At 36.9% G+C, this 17,912-nt stretch overlaps 1 protein-coding gene across 2 annotated transcripts in view; it reads right to left on the bottom strand.

Moving 5' to 3' along the window:
• VCL (vinculin) overlaps positions 1-17,912 on the bottom strand; it is a 111,830-nt gene that overhangs the window by 59,705 nt on the left and 34,213 nt on the right. For both annotated transcript variants that reach the window (XM_027858738.1, XM_027858728.1), the window contains exon 2: positions 10,893-10,963. In XM_027858738.1, the coding sequence (XP_027714539.1) occupies positions 10,893-10,963 (71 nt within the window). The remainder of the gene's footprint in view (positions 1-10,892; positions 10,964-17,912) is intronic.

Here is a 17,912-nt window from a genome sequence, read left to right as displayed (position 1 = left end):
ATATAAAATTATATTCTCTCAGCGAGAAGCAGCATAAAATAAGAAAAAGCATTGGTGCTGCGGTCCACCTAAGTTTTAAGTCTGATAGTAAGTGTAGGACCCTGGATATGACTCTTAACTTCGCAGAATCTTGTTTTCTTCAGCTGTAAAACTGGGATAATAGTACTTCTATTATCTAGCTCAGAGGAGTCAAACTCAAGGCCCAGGGGCAAAGCAGCTTGGAAAAGCTTAAATGTGGCCCAACCAGGTTAAATTGCAATTGGAAAACATTTAACAAAATCGTTGTTGTTCCTCCTTTGTTTTCAGAGAGGACCAGTGACATCATGGATAATGTCTTGACTTGCGAATGAATGATTTAAGTGAGGCAGAGCTAGGAAAAGTTGTCAGCCTCACTCTCTCTTCACAATGGCAGGACAAAAGTCAAGATGAAAATAAACATACAACAGAATGTTAATCTGTGGTTTTCTAAGTCAATATGCTGTTGACAGAGATCCTTATGAACAGTCTTGTGGCCCTCTCTTTGAGTTTGAGACCACTGATCTAGCTCATAGGACTTCTGTGAACAAAACAATATATAAAGTACCTCTTGTCCTAGGACACTGTATCCTTCCCATTTAGTATTTATCTTCTCATTTTAACAGAAATAAATTGTTCTGTTAGTATCATAGTACCAGCCAAGATACCTGACTCCAGAAGATGCCATTCTGAGAAAGGTCAAAGATCCTGGCCTATTAGTCATCTGGAAATCTGAGCTAGAGCCACCCCCACAGTTATGATTCACAGAAATGGTGGCTGGAGAATTAGAGTCACTAACACCGTTATAATTTATAGAAATGAGGCCCTCGTGTAATTGGGAACATGGGGTGTGGACACTTGATAGGCTTTGAGCGAGTTTACCACACAGCAAGTGTACAACCCAAGATTCAACAGGCTAGAAGGTAGTAGTATGTAAAACAAAACAAAATGTTCCAGCTCACTCACTCTCAAACTTAAAAGATACCGTTGGCTTCATCAGCAAATATCTTCTTGATCTTTTCAAACTGTACAGTACCCTGCAAAGAGGGCTTCTCATTCTATTAATGTTAAGCAGTGATAGTGTAAAGACCTGTATGTGGACACTTAGTAACAGAATCAAAAGCCAGTGAGTCATACTGAAAGCATCCAAAACCACATAAGGACACAATTCATTCCTCCCTGCCAAAGACATATACACGGTGACAGAGCCCTAATCAAAAACAAACAAAAAATCAAAACCCACAAAAAAGAACAACAAACCCACAAATGCTTTCTAAATTATTTTAAATTGGGACAAGGTAATGTGCAGTCAGTTTTTATTTTAAATTGGGATAAGAAGGAATAGACAGTTCTTAGGACAGATCTGGTTTAGGAGCCTATTTAAGTCAAGTAAAGCATATGAAGGGCAGGGGACAGTGTAGATAAGAAGGGAGGCATTCCCTAGTAAACTGACCACTCAGTGGTAAATTATTTGGCCATGTGATGCTATGAAACAAACAAACAAAAAAAAATACAAAATAATTCTCAGTCTTCTGTGACCCCCTTCAGTGGTGGAAAAGGAGGCAGAAGGTGCTAAGAATCACACCATTTTTAGACTACGAATGAACATTTGCTTGCTTTAATGTGGGAACTCTCAATGAGAAATCCTGGGCTAGTAATTAACCAGAGTACATACCACCGGAAGAAATGAATTCTATCAATTTTGACATTCTCACTATTAATGAAACCAGAACATAAAAGGAAGCTGCAGTTAAGCTGAAGGAGGGCCAAACAGAGGAGCTGGCAGAGATGATTTTATTAAGCTTCCAATGACAATAGGGAACACGAGGCACATCACATAGTACAGTGCTCAGGGTGTTTGCAAAAAGGCCAGCATGGAGATAATTGTAGCTTGTGCACAAACATCTGTTTCCAAGGTGTAGAAGTAGAGGAATTCTAGAAAGAACTTGATCATACCCTCCATAATTAAACCAACATGTTTTTGGATACTCAATTACTTCAATGCAAAGAGAAAATGTTGAAAAATATATTTGGTGAAAGTATGGTTCAGGAGTAAGAAAGGAGAGTGGCAAAAGGCTTGTAATTTATACAGAAACCTCCTTCCCATATATTTTAAATACTCACTTAAAGAAAGATGGGGAATGGGGAAAGGGGAGATCTGGAACACACTGGACAGGGTAAATAAGGAATAAATAATATCACAAAAAAGACAAGTTAATCTTATTGTAACACAGAGGAAATGACTGGGTGTCCAGCTGAGATTATTAACAAACAATTGTCTATGTACAAATAAACCACTCACTTATTAAAGAAATTACCAAAATCAAAACCAACCATAAGAAAAAAAAATCAGAACAAATGGCAAGTGAGGCACTTCTAACAAGATATAAACAAATTGTTGGTGCTGATAATAGAAAATGATAAAAGAATGGGTATTGACATGTAAACTCATTATTTCCTAAGTCTCACCAATATAACTCAATGGCCACGATGAAAAGACAAAAAACCTAGAAACTGCTTCATTCGGACAGACATTTGATCTTGATAAACTAAAAGAGATGGAACAAAAAGAAACACCAGTCCATAATATACACTCATCTGTGAAATCAGTAGATAAAGCATTGGATTTAATTAGAAAACCTATATTCAAACTCTAGCTCTGCCATTTAGAAACTGAATGACTATAAACCAGTCATTGAGCTTCTCAGTGTCTCAGTTTGCTCATTTACAAAATGGAACTCTGGCCAACCACACTATCTACTTCAAAGAGTCACGAAGACGAAAATGGAACATATACATATATACATACCTACACACATGTGTATATTTATTCACACACACATAACACATGTATACACAAATATGTATGTTCACACACACGAATATTATATGTGTGCACACACATGTATATTCATTCACACATATGCACACACCCATACACATGTGCTTATTCACACACGCATATATACACATATACATGCATATTATGTGTGTACATACATACGTGTATTTTTACACACATATGTGCATGCACACACAGAGTGCTTTTTCAAGTTCTATCAGACATAAGCCATTATTAGGAAGTTCTACACCCAAAAAAGGAAGAAGATAATATAAATAATAGTTTTGCCTTGAGCATATGGCTCTTTGTAGTTTTTATATTTGGAGAGTTACTTGACCATTTCACTTGGATCTTTTTGCAAATATGCTGGGATCTGGATAGCGGCCTCACTATTTTTCACTTAACTTTGCATGTGTACAAACAACCTAAGAACTTCAAGACTCCCGAATATAATGCCAAATGAGTCAGCTAGGTGAGGCAGCAGAGCATCCTGAGAAGAAAGGGGCAGGGACTGTATCTGGGATCTGGCTCTTACCAAACTGGGTGACCTTGGGCAAGTCCCATGATCTCTCTGGGTTTTATTTTCTTCATTTATAGAACAAAGGGGATGAATCAGATTTCTAATGGCCCCTTCCAGCTCTAAATACTATCATCGATCTTTGAAAATATTTAGGGAAAAAGTAAACAATGATCTTCAAGGTCAGTATTGTTGAAAGCAGAGGGATGGATTTAGATATCTCAAATCATGTACATCAGAGGTGTCAAACACAGTGCAGCCTGGGCTGGATTAAAATTTAACTTGGAAATACTGAATAATACAAAAATACACTGGAATATGAATTAACATTAATATGCAGTTTTATAAGTCAATATGCTGCCAGGAGAGACTTTGACATACAGTTTAGTGGTTCTGTTTCTATTTGAGTTTGACACCACTGTTCCACATGATTCATGCAATAAGATTTTTAACTACTGTAGTCTACAGACATTTTAAATACATTAACACATTTCAATAGATCTGTGTTCTCATGGACATGGACATTTCTTCCTACAAAACATCACTGGGTGTGGATTCTTGTCTATGTTTCCCCATAGAGCCTCCACTGAAAATCTACCCAATGTTCTGGAGGCTTTCCTCAATTTCCTTTCCAGTTTTCTGCAGTTTTTCTTTTCTTGCACTATCAATCAATAAACTTAGAAGGCTTCCTTCAGGTCCTTTTACATTTCATGGGAATCAAACATCTCTGGGTCTTTTTGCTCTGAAAACCCAATTATTAGATTTAAAAATCACCACCAAAGTTTCTTTGTGACGGGTAAAAGACATGAGCCAGGAATTACTTCTTCATCCACAAGCTGCTTAGAAATGTTCTCCACGTTGTTAAGATCAGAGTTCACCAGAGGGAAGATCATGTTTAAGATTTCACAAATTGTTTTATTTGGGGAAGTCTGTGAGAAGCGATGGCATCCAACTGGGCTCAATGTGGAAAGAAAGCTCAAAGGTGAACTATTTAAAGCCTGAGAGCTTGTTCCAGGTCAAAAAATGCAGAGAAGCAGCTGTCAAACATGAAGGAATATTTAAGGAAAACTTGGCCACAGGAATGTGGGGACAGTATCTTTTATTATGTCAGTAACAGAAAAGGCCACAGATTCACATAAAACACAGACGTAAAGCACATTCTTTCTGCACACAGTTAAGTGCCAGTGCTTATGGGAGCCATGATAATGAATTCTAAATAAAGACACTCCCTTGTTTTTTACAAAAGAAACCTACAAGAGAATTTTTAAAATGTGAATTTCACCACAAACAATTTCAAGTATTTAGAGGATCTGTTTATTTAGTTTGTACCTATGATTTCACTGAAAGAAGAAAAAGATAATTACAGGCACTAAAGACCTAAGAAATGTGAAAACTGGCTATTATTTCAAGTCAAAAGAAAGCCAAAACAAGCATGCTTTAATCCTGTTACAAGGTTCTCTTAACAACTGAAGAATGGAAGTACTATAGTTCAAGATTATACTGTAATTGTGTTAAGAGATAAACAAAAATTAGAAGTCTGAAATAGGCCAGTCACCAGGAAATGTGGTTACTGTATGGCATCATTCAATAATAATACACTCTATAAATGTAAACATTCAGTAATATTTGTTATCAAACAGGCAGAACAACCCATGACAGAATCAACTCGAAACTGTTTAGTGAAATATCGAGGCTAAAAATAAAGCATTTTACAATCTAAAATAATAATAAAATTTGCTAGCTGAATGGTACTTTGAGCCGAGTCTTAGAGTTTTAATAGTAGTGGCATTTTAGGCCCAGAGAACAACATGAGCAAAAACAAGTAAGAAGGTGGAGAAGTAAAGGGCATGTTTGGGGAAAAACAAGTTTGAAGTGAAAGAAAGTAGTCAGAAATAAACTGGAATTACAAGTTCCAACTAGAGCCCGGGCTAAAGGCAGGACGCTGCTTGGGTCCAACACAAGGCGATGTGTGTGTGATCCTTCCTCAGATTCTTTTTACTTTTAATGCCACAAAACTTTTTTCTTCCTAGCATTTGTTTTATAACAGTAAAAGTATTTATTTTATGGTAAGTCAAGGTACATAGAATAAAGTGAAACTTCAAATCACACAGAGGGAGCACAACAGTAAAGCCTTGTCTGAGATACATAAACGGTGAATCTGGTTGAAGCCAAACTGGGAAAATCTTAAAGTTGAAGTATTTGTACTTTATTTTACAGTTAATGGGAGCCACTGAACAGCTCTGAATACGAGGTAATGTGATCATAATTCTTTATTACTCTGGCAAAGATGTGTAGAATAAATGGATGGAAGAAAAAGGGAGAGAGAAAAGTAGGGGAGGGAGAAGGAGAAAAAGAAAGAGAGTTGAACAAACATGACAATTAGAAGGGAAAGGAGATAAGGTGAAAAGGGTGTGAAAGAAATTAGAGGTAGAATTAATAAGACTTGATTACTGATTATATCAAGATAATATAAAGCAAGAGGTCTATGAAGTCAGAATCAGAGGGAAAAGATAAAAAGAGGTGAAAGAGACGTGATATCACCCGTAGACAGATTTCTGCTTAATACCTTCCAGATTGTTAATGGTAACTGGCAAAGAGGACAGACAAAAAAGAAAAATGACAAATATTTGAGGGGTTGTAGGAAAACAAGAAAATTAACGCACTGTTGCTAGAGCTCTAAGCTGATCCAGCCCTTCTGAAAAGAACTAGAAACTATGCCCCAAAAGTCAGTAAACTGCCCAATACCCTTTGACCTAGCAATTCTACTAGATCCATACCAGAGAGAACAAAGAAAGAGGCAAAGTCTCCATTTGTACAGCAATAATTACAGCTCTTTTCATGGCAGCAAAAAATGGAAACTAAGGGGTTGCCCTCCTATTGGGGAATGGATAAATAATGATATGTGAATGTAAGCAGATATTATTGAATTATAAGAAATTATGAAGTGGTCAATATCAGAGGAAACCGGGAAAAGCCTCTATAAATTGATATAGAGTGAGTTGAACACAACCAGGAGAATAATTTACACAATGATAACATTATAGAAAAAAAAACTTTAGAAAAACTTTAAAATGAGGCATATATTTTTTGGACATTGCCAATGTGGGACTTTGTTTAGCTGGACTATATTTATTATGAGGATTTTCTTTTTTTCTTTCTTTCTTTTTTTTTTTTTTGATGGCAGGAAGTTGGTAGAAGAGATAATAAATTCTTATAAAAATTACAAGAAAGAGCTGATGATAGCTTTTGTCTGAATAGGGGCTTTGGCAGAAATCTATTAATTACTGATCAAATTCAGATGAACAAACTAGAGCCACACTCTGAAAAAAAGAGGACTATAGAAAAATAAAACTTTTCTAGTGAGTAAAAAGACCTGCTACTATTTGGATGTTGGAGGAGGGGGTGCCAAAGGCCAAGAAGGAGTTAAGAAACTGCCCACCAGAAATGACTGGGAAAATGGGAATGCTCCTAAAAGAAGTAGAGAAGTCTGGAGGAAGGACAGGGTGAGGGTAAAATAGAATGTGTTCTGTTTTGGACATGTTAAGTTTTAGATGCCTGCGGGACATCAAGCAAAACATGCACAACAAGCAGCTGGCAAGCCTAGAGGTTAGGAGAGAGATCAGGATTGGATATAAAGATTTGGAAGTCATCTCCAGAAAGATGATGACTGAACCAATGGGAACCGATGGGATCATCAAGGGAGAGAGTGCAGAAAGAAAACAGAAGAGTGGCTAACACAGAGCAGCACTGAGCAAGATGATGATGATCCAGCAAAGGAGACTGAAAAGAAGCAGAAGAGTCAGAAAAGAGGACCAGAGAAAGAGTTATCAAGGGAGGAGAAAGCTTACAGAAAGAGGAATTGGTCAATCAGCAAGTTAACAAGTATTTATTAAGTGTTTACTAAGTGCCAGACACAGCATTAAGGACTGGCGATACAAAGGAAGACAAAGAGTCCTTGCCCTCAAGAAGCTTACATTCCAATGGGGAGAGAAGTCAAGGAAGATGAGGCGTTGGATTTAGCAGTTAAGAGATCATTTCTAACTTTGAAGAGAGTTGTTTTGGTTAGGGGCTGATAAGTGACTTGCAAGGAAGCCGAGGCAGCAACACTTTATTGTCTCTATTTGCTCACATCTCCTAAAAACCCTTTGCAATCTGGTTTCTGAACTCATTACAAGTTACCAATGATCTCTTAATTTCCAAATCCAACAGTCTTTCTCCATCCTCATCTTTCCTGACCTCTCTGCTGCAGTAGACAGCTGATCATGCTCTCCTCCTCTCTCTTGGTTCTCCTCCTGTCTGACCATTTCACAGTCTCTGCTTAATCACAATCCATATCATGCTCCCTCATCATGGATGTACTTAAGGTCTCTGTTCTGGGCCATCTTCTTTTCTCTCTACACTCTCTCAGTGACCTCATCAGCTCCTACGGGTTGAATCATCCCAGGTAAGTCACTGAACCTCTCAGGGTTCTAAGCAACTTTCTAGACTCTTAAGTTGTAGAGAAGGTATCAGTGGTAGTGGGAGTTTCCTCATCTAGGAATTCTCTCTATACCAAGAAATCACAAGCCTAATCCCAATGTCTATATTTATTTTGCATATAGTTATTCAGTATATGTTTATGTACATATGTACATATTATCTCCCCAACAGAAAGCTAGCTCTCTGAGTGACTGTTTGTTTGTTTTTTGTCTCTGTAACCCCAGCACAGTGCCTGGCACACAGCATTTAATAAATGCTTAACTGACTGACTCAAGTAGAGAAGAGAACCATTTTTTGGAATATTATAAAAGGGATTCTTGTTTATATACAGATTAGACCGGGTGACTTCTGAGGTCCCTTCAGACTCTCTATTTGATGCAAATGTATGGGAACAAGTATGACTTAGGGTTTCATAGCTTGCAATAGGGAGTGGTGGATTAAAAAACACTTCCTTAACAGTATTTCATTAAATATTGAATGATAGTAATCAGTAAAATGCAATTACCTAATAAGTACAACAGTTGGCAACATTGTTGGTACCCTCCTAACAAACATACATCACTTACATGGTGGGTACACCTAGTATTTCAATAACACATGATATTGTACTGCTGAAGCTGCTTTTACAGGAAGCACTGTTCCAATAGCAATTATCAGGAAAAACTGCATATTATCTCATACTCTAGCAGTTAAATGTTACGTCAATCTTATAGAAATTCTGTAAACCCTGAACTCTTTTTGGTTAGATATGTGAACAGCTGACTATGAAGGCGCTATTAGGTACGTGCAGCTCTTCTCCAGGAGTTGCCTCTTTCTTTACTAAAAAGGTTTTCCAGTGGGTTTCTTAATAAATACTATAGTTCACATAGTATCAGTTTCAGATTTTTTTTTAATTCTATTTTCAGGGCAGCTAGGTGGAACAGTGGATAGAGCACTGGCCCTGGAATCAGGAGGACACGAGTTCAAATTCGGTCTCAAACCAGACACTTGACACTTACTAGCTGTGTGACCCTGGGCAAGTCACTTAACCCCAACTGCCTCGCCAAAAAAAAAAAAAAATTCTATTTTCCCTAATGTTTCTTTGCATTTTTTCTCTTAATTTTATTTTTTTTCAATTAACAAGGATTTATTTTCTCTCCTTCCAACCTCCCCCTACTGAAAAAATTAAGAACAAAACCTTTACAAGAATTATAAGTAGTGAAGCAAAACAAATTCCCACATCAGCTACATTCAAAAATGTGTCTCATTCTGCAATCTGAGTCCCTTGCTTTTTTGTCAGGCGGTCAGGAGTGTTCTTCTTCATCATCATCTGCATCATCAGTCCCCTTGAATGATGGTTTCAGTGTCACGCATACACATTGCTGGTCATTGCATTGATCAGAGTTCTTAAATCGTTCCAAGTTGTTAGTCTTTACATTGTTGTTATTGTAACTGCATAAATTGTTCCCCAGGGTCTGCTTACTTCACTCTGCATCAGTTCATCATACAAGTCTCCCCAGGTTTCTAAAACAATCCTTCCTGTCATTTCTCTAGCATACATATACACATCTGACAGTCTCAAAGGGATACTTCCAGCTCCCATCTTTGAGACTTTTACCATTTTCCTGAAGGTATTTATTAGGTTGGAAGTAACATAGTCATGCCAATAAGAGTTGGAACTTTGTGTCACAGACAAAAAGAACCATCCAAGATTTTTTACTCAAGGCATGACATAATCAGAAAGACACATAAGGATTTCACAGAGAATTTTTAGGGTACAAAACAATTTTAAAACTCTGCAAAAAGGCCGGCAAAGGGCCACTGACCCTGGACATGCAGTTTACTGAACAACTTCTTCATTTCTAATATTTTGGTGATAAAATACAAGTCTTTAAATAAGCTTTTGCCATTTAAATGAAAATATATTCACCCCCAGGTAAGATGAAAAGGCAGGCTGATGCAAAATGAATGCCACTTCCTTCATGAAGCTTTCTTTGATCTTCCAACTCGCCCCTGCAACCTATCCACCTTCTCTGCCAAAAGTTAGCCATCCCTCCTCCTTCCATCTCTTATAGAATTCCAACTTCTCCTGTAGGGAGATCACATTCTACTTTGTACTGTGACTTACCTGTGCACATGTTATTTCTCCCACTAGATTATAAACTTTTTGGGAACAAGAACTATGTCTTATTTATCTTCACAACCTCCTCTCAGCACCAATCAATATCCATTTGGTTGAATTAAATTGTACAAAATATTGGACTCTAAGGGTCATTTTTTAAACTACTCAGCTGACAGAACAGCACATAAAAAAACTGAATCATAGAATCTGAGAACAGAAAGGGATCTCTTTAGAGGGACCAACCAAAGAACATCATAGATATGCCAAAAGAATCCAGTAAAAACCAATGATTTTTGTATCTTAGTTTCTGACACATGAAGAGCAAAACATTTTACAGAAATGAAATAGTCTAAGCATGATATTGCAGAAACACCCATTCAAATAAACAAAAAAAAATGAAATTCTCATTTATTACTGAAAAATAGGTATTATCTCCACAGCTCACAGAAATCAGAACTAACGTCCACAGTGTAGAATACACATACACTCGATTTTAAGTCTTGACTCCAATGGGACAATAGACAATCTGAATGTTACAAACTACAGCCAAAAGGCAAATTTTACCAGTAACATAAAGCTCTTGTGCAGTCTCCAAAACTTCAGTCAGCTTTGCCAGCTATGTGTACAACAAAGCACATTAATCGCAACAGCACTGAGTGCAAAAGCATTCAGGTTCACTCATGACGCCAAGTGGGATTTTGGCACAGTCGGGTACAAAAAGCAAAACTCAGAAGAACTCATGAATGGTAAAAATGTTAATGACCGAAATCAAACATGAGAATCAAAAGTTGAAGTTATGACTCCTATATTTGACACAAGGCTTACTAAAGGAATTTCTGCTTCTTAGGTCAATTATTTTTACCTCCCAAGAAGGCCAAGATTGAAGCTTCTGATTAGCAAAAGTATTTAGGTCACAATAGAATTTTATAGTCACTCACTTAATAAATGCTGGTGGCATGTCTCTCTTTAAAATCTGATCTTCAGTTGTCTGAACAGTCTCCTTTCCAACCTGAGAGAAGGGAAGAAAGAGTGATAGTTAACACGTTAGATCTAGAATTTAAATCCTCAGAAAATCTGACTCTTTCTACATGTTCCATATGCAACAAAAATTTCTATCATTAGAATGTCTCTTGATTTAAAGAAAACTTCTACAAAGCTAGTTAAAATTGTTAAGCCTTCTCATATAAACATTTCCCACTGGAAATGGGGAGAGGGTGGGGAGAGATATAAAAGCAATGATACTGTAGTTACTTTGGTAACTAAATGAAACTTTTAATGTCTATTACTAGTCCAATAATCAAATACCACCAATGTACCTCTAAATTAGTGAGTCAGTCATATTCAATAACAATCTTTGATTGTGTCACATAACCAAATTTTCATATGGATATTTAATTTTAAAAGTATGGTAAATTACCACCTGCAGGCTAAGTACAACTATCCAACAAGGTGACAGTATAAATTTTAAATATCAGTGACCCGCTGATTCCATAAACAATAAATATAGATAATAATGAAATCAAATTATTAGAAGTCACAATAACTCAACTATGTGGTATTTATTAAACATATGATATCTATAAATTCACCCTATTCAAGAATATTATGATACAACCATTTAGGATTTGGATTTTACCTTTTAGGATACAAAACTCTGAACAATAATTATAAATTACTACAACACACAAATATAAATATTTGAGTTATAACACATGTAATATAAAGTATAAACACAATTTATGGTGTTTTTAATCCCTGAAGCAAATACTCCTTAAATCTGCCATTTGAACCATATGGCCTGGTAAAGATTTTAAAGAAGAAAAAAAATAAAAGATAAATGAAATTTCTAAACACACAAACAATCTTATCTTAAAAATATTCATAATCAACAATTCTTGGGCCACAGAAGTCATGTGTAAGTTAATGAATCCAAGTTTTTCTCTTCTAAGTTAACCGCTCAGAAATAGATGGGGAAAACACACATATTCCACTGTGTAATATCCATTGCTTCCATATACAATAGAGCTCTTGTATTACAATAAAAGCTTTTCAAGTCAACAGCTGGTTCTCCAGAGCTGCCCAGACCGAAAGATGACACAATTATTTCCAAATTTGTTGTTCACTCTATTATCTTGAAATAAACCACTCAAGAGGCCAAGGGCATTGACTTCATACACAAAGCATAAAGGACTACACCAATCACTAGTTCATCATAAGCAGAGTAGGCCAAGAAAGACATATATATGTGTAAATAATCCTTTACATGAAAGAATATGTTCCTCCCAAAATAATCACTCAAATATTTGTTGACTAAATAAGTGGTAAAGCTCAAATATAATAAAGATATAAAATTTAACAAATTATAAAGCAACTGAGAAGTAAAATGGTCTAATGGATAGAAAGGCAGCCTTTGGAATCAGTAAGACCTGAGATCAAATTCTGCCTCTAAACCATACTGGTTAGTGACCAGAGAACATGGGGCACATCACTTATCGAGGACCCAAGCAATTCTCTAAAATTGAATGTTATGGATAAGCTGCCCATTCATTGGGGGCTTCCAAGGTAGGAGAGTTCCCTATAGTAATGAACTCACAGATATGGATCTCTTAAAAAATAAGAAAACAAAATAACTAATATTTAAATCAATTCTTTTGGAAGTTTGTCAAAGGGCTACTCACCCCGGATGGGGAAGAAATGCATGACCTGATGGATCCACCACTGCAGTGGTGTGGGCACTCCCTCCGCTAGCGCACATCTCCACTTTTCCACAGTCTCTCATCCTATGTGACTCTTATTCATGTTTTCTCATAAATCCTCCAAAGAGGAGCTGGCTGCCCATCTTGTTCTTCCTTCTATTCTTTCAGTACCATTTACCCATGGACCCCTGGAGTTATCCAATCTGCCATCTCTCATTCTCACTATATGACCAAGCTTCTTTCTTTTCCAGGTCTGAATTTCTTCAACAGTATCTCACAAGTGGTTTCTCACACAGATTATCATTATTAATATACTTCAGCCTACTCAATCCCAGGTGTCTTTCCATCGCCCTTTAAGTTATCTGTAATTTTTAATTCTCCTGGGAATGGGAGTATATCATTATCCCTCATGGGGCTATTGTAAGGAAAATCCTTTTTAAAATTTAAAGCATTACATAAATGACTTATTATTATGATCATTTTAATTCATTATGTCTTCAGAAATAGGGTGCGGTAGGGAAAGAGAAATCTCTCAATCTCTCCCCCGCCCCATTTCTAAAACCTCTTATAAAATGCTCTGTAAACTTTGTAATATATTTGGCCCTTAGATGGAAATTGAACATATCAAATGAAGCTACTCTAAAAAAGGACTCCTAAAAATCAGAAAACCAGGAGGGCACATGAAGGTCACTGAGTTTATGCTCTCAGTTTTAACTAGAACACATCTATCACCCCTAGACAAATTAGAACTTAGTATATTTTTAAGCTATGAAGAGAAGCAAACTCCCCATACTCCTGTGGTAACTAATTCCACTAGTTAACAGTTTAGACTATTAGAAAATTATTCTTTATATCTAATCAGCATTTTCCCTCTCAGTATGGTTAAAATAATTTTTTCTTAATAATCAGTCTACAGTACAAATGTAAAAAAGTGATGTCTATGCAAACGCCTTTAGAATGCTTGAAACCGTGACATAATCCCTCTCCTTTTGATCTAAAGTATTAAATGATGCCAATTCCTTTAACTTTTCTCCTTTTTTGTCTAGAGGTCTGGACCTGTGATTTCATTGGTTTCAAGGAAACTCTTGATGAAACTCTCTCTACCAAGCCAGATCAACAACTCTTGTACCACAAAGTCTTATCACAATGCCTGGAGCAGAGAGAAGTTCAGTGACTGGCCTAGTGTTACACAGCCAGGATATGTTAAGAGGCAAGATGTGAACCCAGGTCTTTCTGCTCCAAGTCTAGATCTCTATCCACTATCCCCTGCTGTCTCTCAACATGTCCTGATATACTTTTTGACTCTTCATTCAATCTTCTCATATTTTTTCATGTTTTTTTTAATTTATATTTCAACTTTTCAATTAACAATCAGACAGTCAATAAACCTTTATTAAGTGCCTACTATATGCCAGGAGCTCTCTTAAGCACCTGGGTTATAAAAAGAGGCAAAAGACAGTCCCCTGCCTTCAAAAAGCTCACAATCTAATGAGAAATAACAAGCATTTATTTTTTCTCCTTCTTCCCCACCCCCATCCCCAATATAAAAGAAAAAAGAAAACCCTGGTAACAATCCTGATACTTGTAAATAAGGCAAACCCTTCTTGTCATAGGCCTCATCCCTCAAAATCTCAGTAATATCTCAATAATAATTCTCAGTAAGATGAAGTTAGTTAAGTGCATTTCTTTGCATTAGGATCTCTAGCCAACTTTGCTAACCACCCATTTGGGCGCCATCTTTAGCCATGGGTTTTTGTCATTGGCTTCTTTCTTAAATTTTTTGTCCTATCAATGTCTGGGCATCTCTACTGCTATTCCTTCTACACTGTAGTAGCTGTACCTTGCTTGGCCTTAGCTGCTCAACTCTTTTTTCTCCCTTTCCTTTCTTTCTCTAGCTGCATGACATTGACCATGGCTTTTCTAATCATATCTTCTAATTCAAAAGATCCACCACAGGTGGAAAGTTTTCAATATTTTTGTGAAGTTACTAATTTGCAAATAGTTAAGTGCAAGTGATTCTATTACTTCGAAATGCAGTTCTTTTACCTTTCTCTATCTCCAAAATATGTTTTCACATTAACCCTGTCCTGCTACACTTAACTGATGAGCGTGAACAAGGGCTACACTGAAAGATGTTGTGGCCCAGCTGTCCCAGAAGGCAAGGGCTAAGGGAGAGATGGAGGTGCTCCATACAGATAGAAGCAGTCTAGGCATGGTAGCAGCTCAGTGGACAATGAGGGCATATCAGCCTTGGCAAGCTATATCCTCACTTGGCATAATGCCTTGCATATAGTAAGAACTAAAAAAATGCTTGTTGAACTGGATTCTGTTCTCCCAATAACTGGAGTTATCCGTCGACTGATGCACCAAGAGAGAGATCACACTTAAAAAGCAGAATACAAAATAGTAAGAATATTTGGTCTATCCTGATATCTGATTTCCTTATTTGAAGGTAAATAAAAGTGAAATTAATTCCATCAAGGTGAAAAAAATGTTTAATTTAGGAATGTTATTAAGACAGAAATTCTAAATCAGATACTGCCAATCTTCAGCAGGCATGCATGCCCAGATTTCCACATATGCTACTCTTTCCATTTATAAGGGAATGTGACTGACTAACTTGCTATAAGAACCAGCAGTCTAAGAAATAGAGATCTTGTATTATCATTAAGGCTCCAAGTCATAAACCCCCAAAGGAGCTAATTTCAGAAGATCTACAAAACAGGAAGGGCATTTCCTCCCTGCTACTGATTGGCAAAAGGGTTGGTCTTAAGACACCCAAAACAGGACTTCAGGCTTCTAATACAATTGGTTATTAGCTGCCAGGAAACACATGATATGCCTATTCCAAAACTATCAAAACAGATTCTGTTTCTATAGCAGCCCTTTTTTTGAAACAAAAAAGGTTGCATGGCAAACAACCAAAGGAAATTCATTCTCTGAATACTTTTTGTTATAATCTTGATAACTGAATGAACAAGCATAGATCATCATAGCTGACAGGTGGTAAAAATATTTTATTAGATAAGTATCATAAGGGGCAGAAGGAAATACGATTTGTAATATGAGATATAAGCCTATGTTGAAACAGGTTCACAGTAATTTTCACAAATACTTATCACTGTGCAGGCCTCCGGATCAAGGCCTTGAGTTGGTTAAATTATACTTTTAAAATATCTTTATAGAGGAAAGAACAGAGAAATTGAACCTCTAGACCTACTGCTATTCTTGAAGAGCATTTCACCACAGCCACATCATTCATTCATTCATTTAACAAGTAAGTATGTAGGAATGACTAACATGACTTTTCTGATTTGTTCATTTCCTTATCTGAAAAATGACGCTGGACCAAGTGACTTAAAAGGTCCCTTCCAGGCCTATGAATCTGTGATCCCAAAGTCCATTTAGAAGGTTAGTCAACCTAAAAGAACTTTAGATTGAAATGTATCACCACATCCAGTTGTAACTCTTATTTCCTATATATTTTCTCTGCATTCTGTCATTATGTAAATCAACTACAAACTGAATATTTAATCCTTCAACTCTAAAAGAGATAAAAAGCATTTTCATTCTCACAGGCAGCAGACCTAAGAGTTAAGAGGGAAATGGGCCCATAAGAAACAAGGGAAAAAAGGCTGGTTAATAACACAAATTCTGACCAAGTTAAGCAATAGAGACTTATCACAACAAATAAAAAGAAATTTTTTCTGAGGGATTCAATCAATTGTAATGCAAATGTGCATTTAAATTTTGCACTAGCGCCAAGAGAAACACAGAGTTACTGGTTCTGTGCACTTCTAAATCAAAGATATATTGTTGTGGCTTCACTCTCTTCTCCAAAGAACTGCCTTCAGAACTCCTGAGACCTAAAAAGAGATTAATGTGGGAAATGAAAAAGGCCTTAGGCTTGCAGAGTTTCTTTTGGGGCTTATAAAGAAACATTAAAATGGCCAGAAGGTACCAAGTGATTAAGAGGTTTGGAGGCATCTTGGCAAGAGCCCATGTTTCTTTGGAAGGGCCCTGGCTTGGCTGAGTAGTTCATTTAAACAGTTTTTTTCAAGATGTGACTTTAGTTCAAAATTCAGTGTGAGAGGCCTTTTGTCTTCTGTGGCTGTTATCACTTCTCCCAACACAATCTTTACCTCTATCTACTGGATTTGATTCAGTAATAAAGAGTGACTTGGTTTCTTTCCAACAAAGTCTGGCTGTGTTTAAGCCTCTGCCCAGACTAAAAAACATGCTAATGTAGATGTCTTCCTGAGTCAGAGAATACAGAAAACAGTCACACAAAATGCAGAAGAAGCAGCTCAAGTGAGAGACCTGCACAATACTGGTTATCATCAGACTGCACACAACCAAAAGGAGAGAGATGATGAATAAAAAGGATGCAGGAGGGTTGGGGGGGGGGCAGGAAGGGGTGCCCAGAAGTTTTCAGCTCTTCCACTAGGAGACTTCTTGACATATTCAGACAATAGAATTGGATTCTATCCAGAAGCTTTCTGTCTCCTTTGGTTAGTCTGGCACTATTAACCAAGTCCAATCGCTATCAAGCTACAAGATCATTGGACTCTGACTAAAGGAGCCTGCAAATCACCTTCCTGCTTTGGGCTCAAGAGTCTGATACAACAAAAGCTGAATGAAGTCAATTACGATTAGAATGGTCAATCAAAACCTCAGGCCCTAAATCAACTACCCTAAAAACAAACTGTCCCCATATCCAGCAGGGATTGATCACAGAACAGGAAAGCATGCTTTCTTCCCATGTGTGAAGATGGTTTTTTCTGCCTCACTGGCAACAGAACTAGTGCTTGAGTTATTAACCAGCAGCCGTGATGTGACAGATTGATGTTCCCCACCATTATTTTCACTGGGCCACCTTTGCTCCCAGAGCATACAGTTACAAGGCAGCTGGCCAGATTTAGGTGTGAAATACGTGACCGTGGAAAGTGCAAAGCTAACTAAGTGGCCTACAAAAGACCTCTCACTAAATAAGCTAACAGTAAGGAACATGGTTTAAGTTTAAGCTAATGATTCCCAACTCTTCCAGAAATAACACCTTATAATTTTGACTTTATCATCAAAATTCAACATAAGAGGCCTTTTATCTTCTGTTGCTGACAATATTTCTAATATAATTCTTAGCTCTATTTTACCAGATTTCTTTGTTTCTTTCTTTTTTTTTTTTTTGAGGAAATTGGGGTTAAATGACTTGCCCCAGGTAACAGAGTTAGTGAGTGTTACGTATCTGAGGCCACATTTGAA

This window comes from Vombatus ursinus, unplaced genomic scaffold (genome assembly GCF_900497805.2).
Source record: "Vombatus ursinus unplaced genomic scaffold, bare-nosed wombat genome assembly UNPS02000749.1, whole genome shotgun sequence".
Taxonomy (NCBI): domain Eukaryota; kingdom Metazoa; phylum Chordata; class Mammalia; order Diprotodontia; family Vombatidae; genus Vombatus; species Vombatus ursinus.
Note: the sequence above shows the minus strand (reverse complement) of the source record. Positions and strands in the feature narration are given on the sequence as shown.